At 36.0% G+C, this 20,130-nt stretch overlaps 2 protein-coding genes across 4 annotated transcripts; one reads left to right on the top strand and one right to left on the bottom strand.

Annotated features, from left to right (window-relative positions):
* The first annotated feature begins 1,143 nt into the window (after window positions 1-1,143).
* On the top strand, window positions 1,144-2,994 carry LHCA2 (photosystem I light harvesting complex protein). The gene is made up of 4 exons (XM_086447715.1): window positions 1,144-1,308; window positions 1,838-2,064; window positions 2,159-2,673; window positions 2,806-2,994. Exons 1-4 carry the CDS (start codon window positions 1,253-1,255, stop codon window positions 2,821-2,823), a joined length of 816 nt encoding a protein of 271 aa, XP_086303841.1. The 5' UTR covers window positions 1,144-1,252; the 3' UTR covers window positions 2,824-2,994.
* LOC147398495 (Cytidine/deoxycytidylate deaminase family protein) lies at window positions 2,158-15,054 on the bottom strand. 3 transcript variants are annotated; one of them, XM_086447718.1, is made up of 10 exons: window positions 14,530-15,054; window positions 14,278-14,353; window positions 13,747-13,786; window positions 8,129-8,187; window positions 8,011-8,048; window positions 5,394-5,457; window positions 5,074-5,127; window positions 4,114-4,215; window positions 3,650-3,746; window positions 2,158-3,488 (listed from the first exon to the last, which is right to left on the bottom strand). In XM_086447718.1, exons 1-9 carry the CDS (start codon window positions 14,712-14,714, stop codon window positions 3,690-3,692), a joined length of 675 nt encoding a protein of 224 aa, XP_086303844.1. In that variant the 5' UTR covers window positions 14,715-15,054; the 3' UTR covers window positions 2,158-3,488; window positions 3,650-3,689. The 3 variants fall into 3 exon arrangements, with proteins under 3 accessions (XP_086303844.1, XP_086303845.1, XP_086303843.1); XM_086447719.1 differs by having other exon boundaries at window positions 2,158-3,445; XM_086447717.1 differs by having other exon boundaries at window positions 2,158-3,746; window positions 14,530-15,049.
* Window positions 15,055-20,130: the final 5,076 nt, after the last annotated feature.

Below are 20,130 nucleotides of genomic sequence, written 5' to 3'. Positions count from 1 at the left end.
ATCCTCACCAAAAATCAGCCCATTCCAAAACTTCTAACCCATGTTTACCAGTTGAAAATTGTGGACCGTCCATTTTTTGTAAACTGTTTTTGATGGGGTTAGAAGTTTTGGAATGGGCTGATTTTTTGTGATGATGATCTCCTCACCGTAGAGATCATCCTCACCAAAAATCAGCCCATTCCAAAACCTCTAACTCATGTTTTGAAAAATGTTTTGCCAAAAAGTTTGCTAAAAAGTTGGCCATTGAACGCCCCCCATATATATATATATTATATATATATATATATATGGGAAATGTTCAGCAACAAACATTTTGACAAACATTTTGGCAAAACATTTTTCAAAACATGGGTTAGAGGTTTTGGAATGGGCTGATTTTTGGTGAGGATGATCTCTACAGGGAATAGATCATCATCACCAAAAATCAGCCCATTCCAAAACTTCTAACCCCATCAAAAATGGTTTACAAAAAATGGACGGTCCACTATTTTTCAACCTGTTAACATGGGGCTAGAAGTTTTGGAATGGGCTGATTTTTTATGAGGATGATCTCCTCACCGTAGAGATCATCCTCACCAAAAATCAGCCCATTCCAAAACCTCTAACCCATTGTTTTGAAAAATGTTTTGCCAAAATGTTTGTCAAAATGTTTGTTGCTGAAAGGGACCTATATATATATATATACATTAAAAACAAAAAAGGAGAGAGATCTAGAACTAATGGTTTTGGTTCCGATTAAATTGGTACCCATTAACATCCCAAAATTCTTCTTTTGGGTTTCTTAAGAAAACATAGGTGATGATGTCCCTTGTAATCTTATTACAAGAAAATGGTGCTTTGTAAGTAAAAGTTAAGTGTGGTAATAGAAATTCTATTTAGAGAGTGACGAGGGTATTTTAAGCAATTCACATGCGAAACTTCCACTCGAACCTCCTCCACACGCCTTGTTTATAATATCAAATAAACGACCACACGTGCTTCTAATATAAACCACCAGGTTTAAATGTCTCCAGGTCATAAAAAATCAAGAGATGAAGAGTGAATATTGTTAGATTCTGTATGCCATGTGGCAACGCACTTGCCAATAGAACACCCATCATCCTATCCATCAAGATAAGCTCCAGCGTACCTAAACTGGTCTCTCGTAGTTATAATACTTGAACTTGAACCCCTCCAAATTCTGCCCAAATAGTAAGAACAACACACACACACACAAAAAGAGAGAGCAAACTAAAACAAAAACTCGGCTGTAATGGCGTCTGTTTGTGCTTCTTCTGCCATTGCAACTGTTGCCATCTCCTCTTCCAGGCAAGTTTTCTCACCCCCTCCCTTCAATATTGTTCTATCTATGTGTATATATGTAAGAAGACATCATATGTAATCTAATGTTACTTCTGTACACCAATAATCGGTCCAGAGTTGCATCTTTGAAATTCAACAGAATGACTGATGTGAAGATGATCCAAAGTCCTTGAAGGTCCTAAAAGTCAAATTAAATTGTGCTTTAGGATTCATTTAAACATCTTAATCTTTATCACTATAGATGCTCCATTTTTTTTCTTTTGTTTGAAACACTTTTTTAGTGTGCCTACCCTTAATCCTCTTATGGTGTGTTATTTAAATTCATTAATTGGTGTGTGATTAAAAAAAATTGGTGTGAATATATAAACTCAAGTGTTACCAGAAAGAGGAAAGATGCAAATTCTTGCTCATCAGTTGTAGATCTACAGAGACAGATAATATAATAAATATGTTAAAGAGATTAGAATTATTTCAAACATTTTTATGTTGAAATTAGAGCTAGATAGATTATAATTTTATATGTTGAGATTTACAGTTCTCAGAAGAGTGGATGTAGTTTGGGAGCAACAAAGGCTTCTTTTGTGGTTGGGAGAAAACTTCAACAGAGGAAGTTCACAGCATCAGCAACAGGACCACGTTCTGTCTCTGTAAGTGCAGCAGCGGCCGATGCTGATCGACCACTCTGGTTCCCAGGCAGCACTCCTCCCCCATGGCTTGATGGCAGCCTTCCGGGCGACTTTGGATTTGATCCTCTTGGTCTTGGTCAGTCAAAGTCAAACCATCGATGGACCACGTTCTGTCTTGATCCATTTTTATTTCATTTTCTCAAACCTACTATAATGGGTCTTCTTAACAGGATCTGATCCAGAAACCCTGAGATGGAACCAACAATCAGAGCTTGTGCACTGCAGATGGGCAATGCTAGGTGCTGCCGGTATTTTCATCCCTGAATTCTTAACAAAGATTGGAATCCTAAACACCCCTTCGTGGTACACCGCTGGAGAACTGGACTATTTTACAGACAAAACCACTCTCTTCATAGTTGAGCTCATCCTCATCGGTTGGGCTGAAGGGAGACGATGGGCTGACATCATTAAGCCTGGGTGCGTGAACACTGATCCGATCTTCCCCAACAATAAGCTCACGGGGACTGACGTTGGATATCCTGGTGGTCTATGGTTCGACCCTCTCGGCTGGGGAACTGGATCTCCTGAGAAGCTCAAGGAGTTGAGGACAAAGGAGATTAAGAATGGGAGGTTGGCTATGTTGGCTGTGATGGGTGCATGGTTCCAAGCCATTTACACTGGCACAGGCCCTATTGACAACCTCTTTGCTCACCTTGCCGATCCTGGGCATGCCACCATTTTTGCTGTAAGTGCAGCTCTAATACCCTTATATGTTATATACAAACTTGCACATCCTTGCTACATTAATACATGCATACACATCCAATGCAAGTGTGTTTACTTACTATGTACTAACTCTGTTTCTGCTCTGTGCTAGGCTTTCACCCCCAAGTGAAGAAAGCATGGAAGAAAATCAACTGAGATATGAAGGGATAAATCTTATGTAAGGATGAGAGTGGGACTGAGAGACATCGTTCCAATAGATGTCTGTATCATTTTAAACTAGCATTGTCTTCTGTTAATGTCATGAAATGTACAAATACCTCTACCAGCTTGTTTATTTGTATGTTAGAGCTTGTACTACAGTATAAGGCCTTAACAGGTAGGCATAGAAATTTGTTAGCATAAGCTACAACTTTTCACGTTAATAACAACCTTAAGATCATGCTTGTTAGAAAAAAATGGTAAATAGTTCAGAAAAAAAGTAAATCGATTGAACAAACCAATCACATAACATTTCATATAGGAAATTTTCTTTCATTAAAACTCTCCTAAGATAGGCTTTGAAATAGATGCCCACATATAGATATGGGGGACACTGGTACAAGAAACATATGCCACTCTTCATTTCCTACAAGACGATGATACAAAATTGAGTATCACATCCAATACATTGATACTCTGCTCTAATGTTTGGTATTGTCTTTGACCTTTAAATCACCCAAATATAATGGAACTTCTAAGTCTTGCAAAGTTGCTTGCTGTAAAGTTTGTTACAACACGCTGTTTGAACATTACTACAAATAAGAAAATTGTTCGGAGTTCAGAAAGACGCTATCCCTGTAGAAATCATCATCAACTCTTAAACGTACAATTACGTCAAAACAGAAACGTATTTAGAACCAATTCCGAAATGGAATACCACCCAAGCTTGAACACAAGTAAAACTATTGAGAAATCTTACAGTCAGCTACCAATCAGTTAATTAATCTAGAAGATACCTTAAAAAGATAATGATGACTCTGACATCGTTGAAACATTTTAGGGATCCTCAAACTTCAGCAAAATTTGGGTCATCCGTGGTTGATGCTTCCTGACCTGGAAGTAAAAGGGAATCATCTCAAAACCAAGGTGGTGAAACTCAGATGTCTATTTTTTCTCCACTATTAAAATAATAAAACTAGAGTCGTGCAAGTTGTCTCAATGAGTTATGGTAAATGCAAAAGCTAATTTAGTTGTATTCAGTTAAATGATATTAGGTGCTATGAGCCATTGTGGACCCCTGTCAGCTGCTGATCATGCAACAACTCAGGGAAGCTTAGCAAATTTTGACCAAATTTTATACCCATCCAAGTCAAAAATCTTAGACTCGGTAGGCTAAAAGATGGTTCGACTGATCCCAATCAGCAAATAAAACCACTTGTCCAAATAAAAAAATCAAATGATGAAAAGAGCCAAGGCTTACCTTAATACCAGCCATTGATAGTAGTTTGTGAGAAGCAGTATATGTCGTGCTTGAATTATTTAACCTCTTCTCCACAAAGTAGATCACTTCAGAGACACCGGCCTGCAATAGAAAGATAAGCAATGCTCTTTCCTTATTTTAGTGGGAAAAGAAAAGGGGGGGAAGGAGGGTGTAATAGTCAACTTGCAACAAAAATCTGAATGAAGTAAGGAACAATCCTCTCAGAAAATTGGAGACTACGTGCGATTAAGGAGCCTCCTAGTAGGATAAGTTTTTGATCAGATAGTTTTGGATCATTAATCTGATCAAACAAAATGACACTCGGAATTGTGTTTGAGATCTTGAGAAAAAATTATATAGTAGATCAATCCTTTGATAGAAATACTTGCATTCAATTCTGTTTCTCACTACGGTCCCTTTACTAGTGTTCTAGGAAATAAGAACCAACCTCTACAACCAAGGAGAACTGCTGCATAACTTCTCATCACAACTATTGACAAACCATTTACCCCAAAAGACCGATCTGATGGGGAAGGCACAACTATGAATATAAGAGGGTCACCGGTCAAACTAGGGCACGATACGTAACACCCAAGAGTGGAGGCGGATAACGCAACACTCAACACACCAGACCGGATTTCATTCTATTGCTCACCCATATTAGGCTAAACCCCCTTTAAACTTTACAAAAACCTCACTTAAGCCTTTTAAGCTCCCACCACTTAAGTACAAGAAGCTCCCATTCCACCAATGGCCCAAAAGCCTGTTACATGTATTAAGGGATTGCAATCTCTAAATCAAAGAACTATAACCCATGACCTCAACTGCCACTCTGTTAATTTAAGGAAACTAGAACATCCAAAGAAGGAGATGGACAAAGTTGTAACCAAAATAACCTAAGATTGACCAGTTTACTAGAAAGTTCCAAGCAGGATATAAAGAGAATGTGAAATATTAGACCTGGATAATGATCTTGGCACATTCATTGCAAGGGAACATTGTCACGTAAAGTCTCTGCACAAATTACCAAGAGATAGAGTTCGCTCACTTAGTACCACAAATTAAAAACAAGAAGATTTAAAAGAAAAAAAAAAAAAGAGAGAGGTAGTAATTGGTAAAGAATAATCATTGCATGTAGGACATAACTAAATAAATATGGTCTGCCAAACAGTTTAATTTTGAATAAAATCAATGGTGAAAATATTGCAACTTGAAATACTGTGTTTTTGTGTCTAGTTAAAACCAGACATGACTTCAAATAAGAGAAGTTGGGAGCTAACCTGCCCTGCAGCAGATGCATGGTTTGTGTTCAAAATAGCATTGACTTCAGCATGACAGACATAACTACAAGGTAGAAGGAAAATGAGAAGAATATATGACTTCTATACATATATTTTTTAAGAAAAGATATAAGTTAGTTGTTGACATAATCATACAGATATAAAGGAAAATGATAATAATGATGTGTTAAATGATAAAAGAAAGCAAAAAATATATTCTACACATTCTTATGAAGTTCACCCAAAATTAAAACCTATACAAGTTTTATATACCAAAACTTCATTTTCGCTAAATTTGTGAACCTAGTATTTCACTTGGAGGAAACTGCCTCCATGTGGAGCAGTTCAACACTTCCAAATGGAGGACTTGAACCTAGTATTTCACTTGGAGGAAACTGCCTCCATGTGGAGCAATCCAACACTTCCAAATGGAGGACTTTGCTTTTGGCGAATATTTGTGTAGGTAAAATTTGTTTAACTTTAAGCTGATTTAAAAAACAGAAAAAGTAGATGAAATAATGGATATCAATTGAGAGAAAGAATGCATTCTGTTATTCTCATAGGTTTATAAGGCATCAATCCAACCGAAGTATTTCTAAACATATAAACCCAATCATAAGGCTTTGTTTGTTTGCTTGTGCATATTTTCTGATGCTAGGATCAGACAACATATCTCCATTGTTTTGAGTCCCAATTTTTAACAATGAATGGGGGAAAGAGGGATCTAGGAGAGGGCCAAGTGACATAAAAATGGAAAAGGTGTGCTTGGGTTCAAAATAGCATTCACTTCAGCATGACAGACATAACTACAAGATAGAAGGAAAATGAGAAGAATATATGACTTCTATACATATATTTTATAAGTAAAGATATAACTTAGTTGTTGACATAATCATACAGATATAAAGGAAAATGATAACAATGTTTTTCAAACCAAATGGTTTTCAGCACAAGGATGTGTTAAATGATAAAAGAAAGCAAAAAATATATTCTATACATTCTTATGAAGTTCACCCAAAATTAAAACCTATACAAGTTTTATATACCAAAACTTCATTTTCGCTAAATTTGAGAACCTAGTATTTCGCTTGGAGGAAACCGCCTCCATGTGGAGCAGTTCAACACTTCCAAATGGAGGACTTGAACCTAGTATTTCGCTTGGAGGAAACTGCCTCCATGTGGAGCAGTTCAACACTTCCAAATGGAGGACATTGCTTTTGGCGAATATTTGTGTAGGTAAAGTTTGTTTAACTTCAAGCTGATTTAAAATACAGACAAAGTAGATGAAATGATGGATATCAATTGAGAGAAAGAATGCATTCTGTTATTCGCATCAATCCAACCCAAGGGCGGAGCCAGGATTTTGCCCATGTGGGGGCAACCAAGAGTAGAATTTTTTTGTGGGGAAAACTAAGAGTGAAAAAAAATAATAAACCCAATCATAAGGCTTTGTTTGTTTGCTTGTGCATATTTTCTGATGCTAGGATCAGACAACATATCTCCATTGATTTGAGTCCCTATTTTTTAATAATGAATGGGGGAAAGAGGGATCTAGGAGAGGGCCAAGTGACATAAAAATGGAAAAGGTGTGCTTGTGTGAGTGTGTGTGTGTGTGTGTGTGTGTGTTGGGGAGGGGGGTGGGGTTGGTTTGAAGTGATGACAACAAGGAGAAGCAGGTACCGTTTCGAGAGTAGGTTTTTCTACCCATTCACTCTCTTTCTGGCATCGTTAACTTTTTTTGATAGGTAAATGCTTGGTTAGTACAGGAATATGTATGGGTTCAAGGGGTTTGAACCTAGGACCTGGGAACAACCTCAACAAGTCTTACCACTTAGCTAAGTGGCACTTCTTTCTTGCATTATTAACTTAGCACTCTCCTTTATGTGTGTTTTTCCATTTCTTTCAAAATTTTAACTATCTATCTTCGCATGGACTTTGCTATCTTTTTCTTGAATATTTTTTCCTCATGCATTCTGGTTATTGCTTCGTGGATGGTTGAAATGGTCTTCTTCTTTATTTTTTTCTGTAGTTAGGTTGTGTTTAAGAAAGGGTAAAAAATCACCCAATAGCCAACCTACAAGCTAACTGGACACCACCGACAGATCTTTCATAAATCTTACGCTATATCAAGTACTAAAGGAAAAACTAAATGCTTGAAATCACAAGGTGGAAAACTTGGAACTTATTACTTCAAAGATCAAAAGTAGAAGCACAGTGGAGCAATTTTCAAAACAATGAAATGTTTTTCTTACTTTTATCTATTGTTTGAATTTTTGGGTTAAAATTGATTTTTGTGATACTAATTTTGGAATTAAAAAAATTACATGTGTATTTAGTTTATATGAGAATGGATTTGCACCAGTGTTAGACAAACAACATACAACTAAACCCATGACAAGATTCAGTGTTATACAAAAAGACCATAGCCTAACACACCAGGATCGATGTCAAACAAATAGCATGGATCCCAGTCTGGTTCAGGGATTACCACTACCAATTCAAGGGAAAAACCAATTTGGAACAACTAACATGATTTTTGCAATGGCCAAATAGGGCCTAATGGTACATGCTGTCTAACTAAATTCAATAATATATTTCCAAGAAAGCCATGACTTACGGGTATTTTGTCTCCAAAGGATCCCCAGTCTTAGATTTCTGGAATATTAGATAAAGACAAATATTTAGGGCTGAAGTCCACATGAAAGAACAAAGCATTTTATTTCACATAGACCAACCTTTGCCCATGGAAGCTTATCATCTGAACAACCTCTCGGGAATCCATTATAGCCAATGCCTGATTAAAGAAGCACACAACATATGAATCATGTGCAACACAAGAAATGCGAAGAAGAAATGTTCTTAAATATGCAAAATTTCAGAACACCTAGTTTTCCTTTTCAGGTAAGGTTTTTGTTAGTCCATTGTTGTCTAATATGTACGCAAAATTTCAGAACACCTAGTTTTCATTTTCAGGAAAGTCTTTGTTAATCCATTGTTGTCTAATATGTATGCAAAATTTCAGAACACCTAGGAATTGACATCAACCCCTACAACATGTGCAAATAAATATGCTAGTCCATTGTTGTCTAATATGTATGCAAAATTTTGACATGAACCCCTACAACCATGGTTAAAAAACTTGTTTTTGTTAAGAAATATAGGGTTATTTTGTTTTATTGTTTATTAAGGGTAGAATAGTCTTTTTCAGTTTTCTTTGATTTAGCCTATATATAGTCTCTTTGTATTTAGGTCATATGATCTTTTTGTATTCAATTGCATTATACAAAATCAATAAAATAGTAGCCTCCTCTTTTTCTTTGGATTGTTTAACATAGTATCAGAGCATTCATGGAACGAGATTTAATTTTAGTTAGAGTTTTTGTGGATCCAACTCCGTGGTGAGTTGGCTAGGGGTTGTAGGGGGCAGTGCACCCTTGCTGGGGTTCAGGGTGGAGCTCCGAATTTTTTTTTTTTTTTTTTGAGAAAAAAGATGATTTCGAGAGGGTTTTCGTTCAATTTCTGCAATCTGAAAAAAGACGATTTTGATAAGGTTTTTGTTCCATTTTTGCACTCTGAAAAGAGACGATTTCGATAGGATTTTGATTCAGTTTCTGCAATCTGGTATTTCGTTTTCCTTTCTTTTGCGATCTGGTTATCTTTTTTTATTTTAATTATGGCTATTGAAAGAGACGATTCGCTTCAGTCTGTGAGTGTGAGGTTGGATGGAAAGAATTATTCGTATTGGAATTACGTGATGAGAAATTTTCTTAAGGGTAAAAAGATATGGAGATATGTTAGTGGAACTCCTGTGAAACCTAAGGATACCGATGAGGGTTATGCTGCTTTAATAGATACCTAGGAAGCAAACAATGCAAAAATTATTACTTTGATTAACAATTCTGTTGAGCATTCCATAAGTACACAATTGGCGAAGTATGAGACAACAAAGGAGGTTTGGGATCATCTACAAAGGTTATTCACTCAGTCAAATTTTGCAAGACAGTATCAATTGGAAAATGACATACGAGCTCTTCAGCAGAAGAACATGAGTATTCAAGAGTTTATTCTGTTATGACAGATCTTTGGGATCAATTGGCTCTTACAGAATCGGTAGAATTAAAGGCATATGGTGCCTATATTGCTCGTAGAGAGCAGCAACGGTTGGTACAGTTTTTAACGGCCCTTAGTAGTGATTTTGAAGGACTTAGAGGTTCAATTTTGCATCATTCTCCACTTCCTTCTGCTGACTCAGTTGTTAGTGAGTTATTGGCTGAAGAAGTACGTCTTAAATCTTATTTTGAAAAGGGAATTTTTTCTACTTCTAGTCCTTCTGTGTTAGTAGTACCTTCTAAGTCCCTCTCTAATAATCAAAATAAGCCTTACACAAGAGTTGCCTTTGATGAGTGTAGTTTCTGTAAGCAGAAAGGACATTGGAAGGCTCAGTGTCCTAAGTTGAAACAGCAGAATCAATCGCAGCAGCAATCTCAAGCTTGGAAGCTTGGCAACCAGTCACAATCTAATGCTCATAGGCCACGTCAGGGTTATAAATCATCACAGTTTATACTGCAGCAGTAGTTTCATCAGGTCCTTTCACTGATCCTAGTACTCTAGCTGAGCAATTTCAAAAGTTTCTCTCCTTACAACCACAAGTTATGTCTGCTTCTTCTTCTGTAGGTCAATTGCATCATGGCTCTTCAGGTATGTCACATTCTGTATAGGTCTTGGATTCTGGTGCTTCACATCATATGTCTCCAGATTCTTCATATTTTGCTTCTGTGTCTCATTCGACTTCTATTCATGTCATGACTGCTGATGGCACTACTATGCCTTCAGCAGGTGTTGGTTCTATTGTCACACCCCACTTGTCTCTCTCTAATGTTTATCATATTCCTAAACTCACATTAAATCTTGCTTCTGTTGGTCAATTATGTGATTCTTGTAATTGAGTCACATTTTCCTCCTCTTCTTGTTATGTGCAAGATCTACAGTCTCAAAAGCTGATTGGGACAGGCCATAGGAAGGGAGGACTATATATTTTGGATGAGTTAAAAGTGTCAGTTACTGCTACTACTAGTGTTGATTTGTCTTCTTTTTGTTTGAGTCCTTCTTCTAGTTTTTATTTATGGCATTCTCGCCTAGTTCATGTTTCGTCTTCTCGTTTGAGATTTTTGGCTTCTACAGGGGTTTTAGGAAATTTGCAAACTTCTGATATTTCTGATTGTAGTAGATGTAAACTGGTAAAATTTTCAGCTTTACCTTTTAATCGAAGTATTTATGTTTCTTCTTCTCCATTTGATTTGATTCATTCTAATGTATGGGGACCTTCTCCTATTGCCACAAAGGAGGTTCTCGATATTATGTTTCTTTTATTGATGATCATACTCGTTATTGTTGGGTTTATTTAATGAAACATCGTTCTGAATTCTTTGAGATATACTCAGCCTTTCGTGCTCTTGTCAAAACTCAACATTATGTTGTTATCAAATGTTTTAGGTGTGATTTGGGTGGGGAATACACTTCTAATAAATTTTGTGAGTTACTTGCCTTAGATGGAACTGTTCATCAAACTTCGTGCACAGATACTCCTGAGCAAAATGGTGTTGCTGAAAGAAAACATAGGCACTTGTTGAAACTGTTCGTTCTCTCTTGTTGTCTGCTTCTGTTTCTAGTGTGTTTTGGGGTGAAGTTGTTCTTATTGCTGTAAGTTTGATTAATACAATTCCATCTTCTCATATTTCAGGTTTTTCTCCTTTCGAAAAGTTGTATGGGTATGCTCCTGATTATTCTTTCTGTAAAGTTTTTTGTTGTACTTGTTTACTTCTTTGTCCTCATGTAGAACGCAGTAAGTTGTCCTCTCGATCTGCTATTTGTATTTTTCTTGGTTATGGTGAAGGTAAAAAGGGGTATCGTTGTTTTGATCCAATAACTCAAAAACTTTATGTGTCTCGTCATGTCGTTTTTCTCGAGCATATACCTTTCTGTTATATTCCATCCACTAGTCATAATTTGACTAGATTTGATCTTATTCGTATAGATCATTTTTCTGAGGATTCTGATAGTTTGTCATCTCAAGTTCCTAGTACTTCAAATACTCATTTTCATGTTCTTACCCCGTTATCTTTACAACCAATTCGTACAGATCATTATGTTGGTACTGACACTTTGCTCTCTGGTACACCTGAAACTCCCTCTTCTCCTATGGTCCCTCAAACTCCGTCTGAGATTGTGGATCCACCTCTACGTCAATCCATACGCATTCGTAAGTTTACAAAGTTACCAGATTTTGCTTATTCTTGTTATTCATCATCTTTTACTTCCTTTTTAGCTTCTATTCATTGTCTCTTTGAGCCCTCTTCCTATAAAGAGGTAATTTTTTATCCTCTATGGCAACAACTATGGATGATGAACTTTCTGTTTTGCATATGACAGGTACTTGGGATTTGGTTCCTCTACCTCCTGGTAAGAGTGTTGTTGGTTGTCGTTGGATTTATAAGATCAAGACTAATTCTGATAGATCTATTGAGCGATACAAAGCTAGGTTGGTTGTAAAAGGGTACTCTCAACAGTATGGTATGGATTATGAGGAAACATTTGCTCCTGTTGCAAAAATAACTGCTATTCATACTCTTATTGTCGTAGCTTCGGTTCGCCAGTGGCATATCTCTCAACTTGATGTTAAAAATGGCTTCTTGAGTGGAGATCTTCAAGAAGAAGTTTATATGGCGGCCCTTCCTGGTGTTTCATATGATTCTAGGTATGTTTGCAAGCTCAAAAAGCGTCATATGGTCTCAAACAAGCACCTCGTGCTTGGTTTGAAAAATTTTCTGTTGTGATATCTTCCCTTGGATTTACCTCTAGTAGTCATGATTCTGCTCTTTTTGTTAAATGCACTGATGCAGGTCGTATCATTTTGTCTTTATATGTCGATGACATGATTATTACTAGTGATGATATTGATGGTATTTCAATTTTGAAGACAGAGTTAGCTAGACAGTTTAAAATGAAGGATTTAGGTTCTCTACGATATTTCTTGGGTATTGAGGTAGCTTGCTCACCCAGAGGTTATCTTCTTTCTCAATCAAAATATGTTGCAGATATTCTTGAGCGGGCTAGACTTACTGATAATAAGACTGTTGATACTCCCATTGAGGTTAACGGAAAGTATTCTTCTTCTGATGGTTTACCTTTGTCAGATCTTACGTTATACTGTACTATTGTTGGGAGCTTGGTATATCTCACTATTACTCGTCCAGATATTGCAAATGTTGTTCATGTTGCTAGTCAGTTTGTTGCTTCTCCTACTACAGTTCATTGGACAGTTGTTCTTCGTATTTTGCGATATCTTTGGGGTACAGTCTTTCAGAGTCTTTTACTTTCATCCACCTCTTCCTTTGAGCTGCGTGCATACTCTGATGCTGATCATGGCAATGATCCCACAGATCGCAAGTCTGTTACTAGTTTTTGTATCTTTTTGGATGATTCTCTTATGTCTTGAAAAAGCAAGAAACAATCTATTGTTTCGCAATCTTCAACCGAAATAGAATGTCGTGTTATGGCATCTACTACTAAAGAGATTGTTTGGTTACGTTGGTTACTTGCAGATATGGGAATTTCTCTTTCTCATCCCACTTTTATGTATTATGACAACCAGAGTTCTATTCAGATTGCTCACAACTCAATTTTTCATTAACGAACTAAGCAAATTGAGGTCGATTGTCAACTTACTTGTCATCATCTTAAGCATGACACCATTACTTTGCCCTTTGTTTTTTCTTCTTTGTAGCTTGCAGATTTCTTTACCAAGTCGCATTCTATTTCTCGTTTTTGTTTTCTAGTTGGCAAACTCTCGATGCTTGTAGCTGCCGCATCGTGAGTTTGAGGGGAGATATTAAGAAATATAGGGTTATTTTATTTTATTGTTTATTAAGGGTAGAATAGTCTTTTTCAGTTTTCTTTGATTTAGCCTATATATAGTCTTTGTATTTAGGTTATATGATCTTTTTGTATTCAATTGCATTATGCAGAATCAATAAAATAGTAGCCTCCTCTTTTTCTTTGGATTGTTTAACAGTTTTGACGTCTTATCTCGTCTATGAACGAGACTGAGTCATCTCGGACGAGTCGTCCGATTTATTCAAGACGTCTCGTTCAACAATGACACAATAGAATAACTTTTGAGACACAATAGAATGACTTTTGAGAAATACATCAGGTTTGAGACAACTTGCCAACCCGTCTCGTTGGTGGACGATACAAATACAAATCGGATGTCTCGGGCGAGATTTAAAACTGTGCCTACAACATGTGCAATATAATATACTCAGTTCAAACATTTGTTTGTATTTGATCTTACCAAGTATTATCCCTTGATTGCTAACCAAGCATGCTCCAACCTACAAAAACCCATATAAAGAGAAATTGGTCCCAAATCACTAAATTAAATTTAAGAAAAAAAAAATTAATAAAAAAAATCCCTACATCAGAAGCAGAGACAACAGGAATCAGAAAACTTAAATCTTTTGCAATGTATGTCAGAATCAAATCACACTATTAACACTTGAAGCAAACAGCCCAAGGAACTTAACCAAGTTCTGATCCAATAAAACATCCAAAAACTAAAATAAAAAAGAACAGAACCAAATCTGAGACAACTGTAAAACAAGGCAAATTATTGAAGAAACACTGTCTTTAAGCTGTTTGTTTTAATTTCCCTTCATTCCCATTGCTTATTTTCTACATACAACTTACAACTACATCACAAGCAACAACTTGATTGGTATCTCTAAACCCTAAACCATGAAAAAAAAAAACTAAAATGTAGCTGAAATATCAGAAACCACATCGATTTAGACTAAAAAATTAAACATTTTTCGTAGTAAAATACCTGCCTGTTTGGATCCTTAGATCGTTCCGCTGATAGAAACGCAATTGCCATGAAATAATCATCCCATGAAAGATATCTGCGTATAAAGTAAAAAAAACTGGAGAGATCAAGAACCAATTTGAAATAAATATCGAAATAAATCCTAATGAACACCGTTTAACTTATATGGAATCATGAAACGGAGATAATAATAAAAAAATAGGAAAAAAAAAATCATATCTTTGAAACAGATTGAAGGTTAGTTTGTCGAACCCTTGGCGTTTGGAGGAATCGAAAGGACTCTGAGACGAAGATTTCTCCTCGATGATTCCCTCCTGTGAAGCTTCGATTCGAGAAGAGTGATTTTTAGGGTTGAAGAAGTAACGAATCGAGAACGCAGAGGCCACAGCACCGATAATGGTGGATGCGGAGACCAGAGCTAGATCTCTAGAATTCATGGATGACAATAAGCGAGAATCGAAGAAAATGGGAGGGAAACCCTATAAATTTTTCTCTGTTAATGATAAAGAGCAATCTAAGCCTACGCGAGTGAAAAAGGCGGGAAAGTGTGGTTGAAGAAAGATTCTGAGCAACAAACGCTGTCTAGTATTTTGTGTGTTCAAATGAATGATCCCATGCGTTCGAGTCCATGGAGACATTCTATGAGCTATAGTAACTGTGAAGTTAGGCCGTTCGATTTTCTTTGTTTCAAGATGGGGAAGCTTTCATGATGATACTTACCCGTGTTTTGAAACTGATGACATGCCCACTTGACCAAGGTTTTATCTCAAATACTAATGTAAAACAACCTAAATATTGCAGAGGTCAGTTTTATGACTCATCTCGAGATCTGTGCTTCTTCTAAAGATCGTCATGCTCTAGGTGCTTTTTCTTGTCTGTGACCCGTGCACCACAACTATTCTAACGATCAAGTCAGAAAAGAACTTCGAAAATTAAAATAAGGTTTTTCTCAATTTTCTTATCTACCTCTACGAGGGAAGCCCCCCCTCCCCCCTTTTGTCCCTTTTTTTTTTTTTTAATTTTAATAGAGATTTACATCAATCTTTACTTTTAAAATACTTCCTGAATCGTCCTTATCCCCATTTTGCAATGTGATTCTTCTTTGACTTTCTCCTCTCTCTTTTTTCGGTTCGACTCTTATCTATAGAGGGAACTGTCGATTTGGTATCTAAATCTCACAAAATAACGAATTTGGTACAATCGGTGAAATTGGTGAGGATTCCAACCTTACAGGTTATGCCATATATCTTCTAACCTCCCGCTCTTCGTATTAGTTTGGATTCCATAACTTCCTCATTAGGCCTCCTCCATAAACAAGGCCTATTTTCGGATCCCTGGAACTCGTTTCGTCTTCAAAGAGGGTGAGGTGGCTCGGTTTGTTCGAGATGTAGATTAATAAGAAAATAAAATAACAAAACTACCTTGACAAGCAATGGGTCAATCCACAGAGACAACGTTAATCCAGTATTTTTTTTACTTCAAATTTACGTAATCAATTTTTAAAAAAAATTCAAAAATAAATTATCTAAAAAAACATGAAACTCAAAGACTTAAAATACTATAAAAAAGTTTAGATCAAACTAATCCACCATCACAAGTTCTATTAATGATTTTACGACCCTCTATTTATCTCAATCCACTAAACAAAACTAATGTTTGTGAATTGGAAGATTAATCGATTTTATTAGAAAGGAAATTCAAAGTATATGATTAATATATCAAGGCAATACTATAGGATAAGTATTAAGTGTTTTCTTCGGTCGTGAATGTAATGCTGTGAAAATTAATTATGATCGACGAAACGAATGGATCGGAGAAGATATATGAGCCATAAAAATCTCATACGCTAAATTGCTCGTTTCTCTCATACAACAATCGACTTCATCCACGTACGAGTAGTTCTTTACGGAACCACAATCCTTGGGGGGTATCAAATGTATCAGAATAGACCTCCTCCAAAAATATAGATATGATTTTTGGGGCCATAGATCAAAAGAGGGGGAGAAAGAGAAGTTTTTGTCAAAAGATGGAGTTAGTAGGCCCCACGTTCATCGTCGCATGGTGGGTAGGCTGGGCGGCATGGTGGGACAGTGGTGAAACGTAGTATGGAGACTGAAAATGGATCGTTTTGTGCAGAAAATGAAATTGAACCGATTTGATTTGAAATTGAACGATTTGATTTGCTTCGATGAAATTGTTGGAACTTGATAAAAATAGAGGTAAAGGCTTGAGGAAGAAGATGAAATGAGATAAGGATTAGGTTAAATTCTTTTAAAAGAAGGTGTACAATTTTTCAAGAAAATAGATTTTTTGCCTTGGAAAATAAATTTTCCTACAAATTTTCAAGTCAGAAAATTTTATAATGAAAATTTGCACAATTATACCTTTTTTAATCCTTAATGGTGAGTTCAAATTGAGAAAAAATGTGAAAAATTAAGTCTTATATGGATGCAAAAGCACTTTGTAAACCTTTTAATCAAGAGTTGCCTTTTGAAAAGCACTAAGTTTATTGTCTTCAGTCAGACAACAACGTGAGGCTAATCCTAGTACACAAGATCCCTCATAAAAGAATCTTTTTCTTGTGGTGGGAAATAGAGAAATGTTTGAGTTTTTGATCGTTGACTTGGAAGATCCTATTATCCGTGGAATTAAGAATCTCAATGTTGCCATGTGGATGAATTTTATGAACCACAAGGGTCTTGTCCATCGAGATTTTAATTTTCTAGGAAAGAAATGGAGGCGAGAATTATAAAATAACACCTTTTGACCTAAATGGAAGGATTTTCGTTGAATATATTTATCATACCAGACTTTTGCATGATTTTTGTATAATTTAGCATTATCATATGCGTCATTACGTAATTCTTATAATTCAGAGAGTTGACGTTTTCTGTGTTCTCCTATCTTAGCAAAATCGAAGTTTAGATGTTTGACAACCCAATAGGCGTGATGCTCGAGTTTGACCGAGAGGTGACATTCTTTCCCAAAGGTGAGGCAATAGGGGGACATGCTGATTGAAGTTTTGAAAGTTGTACGATAGACCCACAAGGCATCGGTTACCCACAAAGACCAATCTTTTCGCGAAGGATTTACTATCTTTTCAATAATGATTTTAACTTCGTGATTGGATATTTCGACTTGTCTACTCGTTTATAAGTGATACGGAGTGGCGATCTTGTGAGTAATGTCGTATTTGTGCATGAGACTTTCAAAGACTTACTTGCAAAAATACCTACCTCTGTCACTAATGATGGCCTTAGGAGTATCAAAGTGAGCAAATATGGTGTTCTTAAGAAAGTTCACAACAACTTTGTGGTCGTTGGTCCAATACGTTGTTGCTTCTACCTATTTAAACACGTAGTCGACTACGACTACGATATATTGGAATCTGTGCAATGGAGAAGGATCCCATAAAGTCAATGCCCCAAACATCAAAAATTCAAGATAAACCAACTCCAAAATATAAGGGATCTAATTGACGAAAAATTAGGGATTATTCTAGATACAAAGAATTCATTGATAAATTTAGTAAAATGAATCCATATGTGATTCAAAAGGAGATACATTCCAACAAAAACTTCAAATTTATAGGAAAATGACATCAGTAGAGGATACAAAAAGATCAGGGTTATTCTTTTTACATAGGGAAACACTGAAAATTTTTACACTAAATCTAACTAAGGCATCAGAGAGGTTGTGTTGTAGGCATGCTCGGAAGCATAGGATTTACATATTCAAGACAGAAGTTGAAGATCTTGAGGTAGTGTAAGAAATTGCATCTATAGTAAGTCTAGTGATGGTGGAAAATTTGATTTATATATAAATGATGAGGACCAAATTTAATTGAAAGAAGAGAGATTAGTTGAAACAAAGGGAAAAAGTAGATGATCAAGGTTTTAGAAAATAAAACTCTAGATTATTTTAAAGAGCTTCATTTTGTAAAATTCATAGTTTAATTTTTCATATAATATTTCATTCATTTATTGTTGAGAATAAGTTTTGAACTCAAGACCTCTTGAGTGTTTTATTGTAAAAAGTAGTACTTTCCTTTTTTGGTGAAACATAAAAGAACTCTTTTCTTTTTTCTTTTTCCTTTTTTGTTTTACTTTACTTTATTGATTTTAAAAGTTGTAAAAACATCTCTTATTTCTTTAGTCCCACATCGGGTAAATACAATGAAAGTTCTCAACTTATTTATGTTTCCTCTCTCTTTAATGCTTCAGTGTGAGAGAGATAGAGACTGGGCCTCGCGCGCACATGGGGGTCCAAGGCACTATGGGACTGCAGCCCATTAAGTTTGGGGCCAACCCGTCGGAAACCTTTAGTGCGCGTGTGCGCATACGATGCGCGCACAGGGGGGTGCAGATTTCGGGATTTAAACCTCACGTGGGTGCGCGTGATAGGCCCGTTTTATCTCAACCGTTGATTTATTTTTACCGTTTTGGACTTCGATTGTGAACAGTTGGGTCTGTTGTGAACCGATGGCTTGCTGTTTATAAAATTAGTTTTTTCCCTTTTATTCAAACACAGAAAATGAAATACTTTCTGATCTCTCTTCTTCTCCGATTTCAAATTTTATGTTATCTCCAAATACAAATCTTGTTGCTTGTGAAAAGTTCGATCTAATCGAGTTCGCCGTAGATCTGTTATTTCTGAGTGCACGGTTAGCAGATAATGACTGTTGAATCTTGGAAACCAAACGCCAAAACCGATTGCATTGAGGATTCAATCCTAAGGAGACGAAATTGATTTTAAGGACAACGGCTTCTCCGTGCCTCAGTCACCGATAAGTTCTTCCAATTTCATCGAATTATTTACATTATAATATTGTTTATAATTCATTGTTTCAATAAATCAGATTCATAATTATTTCCAACAATCTTATCCTGTTTCAATATCTATATCTTGTTTCTGTTTCTGAACTTTAAAACATGGATTTTAGACCCGGACATGTGAAACCTGACTTGTTGAAACTAGAACCTTTTAATGGGAAATTTTATCGAAGATGGAGCCAAAAAATGCTCTTCTTCCTTAAAGTCCTTAATGTATTGTTCATACTCAAAATATAAAAACATATACATATAGACCCTAATATGCAGAATTGGATCAAAGGAGATGGAATTTTTAGGAATTATATTTTATCTTGTCTTGTAAACACTTTGTATGATATTTATTGTGTGTATGATACTTCTATAAAATTATGGGGGGCATTAGAAAGGAAATACGTAACAGAAAATGCAGGTGTCAAAAAATATGTAGTTAAAACATTCTTAGAATTTTTAATTGTCGATGGGAAGTCGATTATAGATCAAGTAAATGAATTTCAAAACATTATTCACGAGTTGACGTATGAAAGCATTAAATTGCCAGAACAGTTTGTGGTATCATCTCTAATTGAGAAACTTCTCGAAAGTTTGAGTGAATACAAAACTAATTTGAGGCAGAAAAAGAAAGATAAATCTCTTGAAGACCTCATTGTCCACATTAACATAGAAGAAACTAGTAGACTAAGAGAGAAAAATGGTAAGGTTAAACAATTTGTTACCAAATCCAATCTCATAGAAGGAGATTCTTAGCCATATAGGTTTAAACCTAAGAAAGTGTTTAAAAAAGAGGTACTAAGGACTAAGAATAGTGTTGGCTTCAAGAAGTCAAAAGGTAGTTGCTTTGTGTATGGTAAACCTGGTCATCATGCAGTTGAGTGCAGATTCAGGAAAACTAAAGAAAAATCAAAAGGGAATCATGTGAATCTAACTGAAATTAATAATGACATTATTATTGCAGTTCTCTCCAAAGTCAGTCTTGTGGAAAATCCTAAAGAGTGGGCAGTTGACACTGGTGTTATGAGGCATG

Source organism: Akebia trifoliata, chromosome 7, assembly GCF_017979445.1.
Source record: "Akebia trifoliata isolate Shusen 1 chromosome 7, ASM1797944v1, whole genome shotgun sequence".
Lineage (NCBI taxonomy): Eukaryota > Viridiplantae > Streptophyta > Magnoliopsida > Ranunculales > Lardizabalaceae > Akebia > Akebia trifoliata.
Note: the sequence above shows the minus strand (reverse complement) of the source record. Positions and strands in the feature narration are given on the sequence as shown.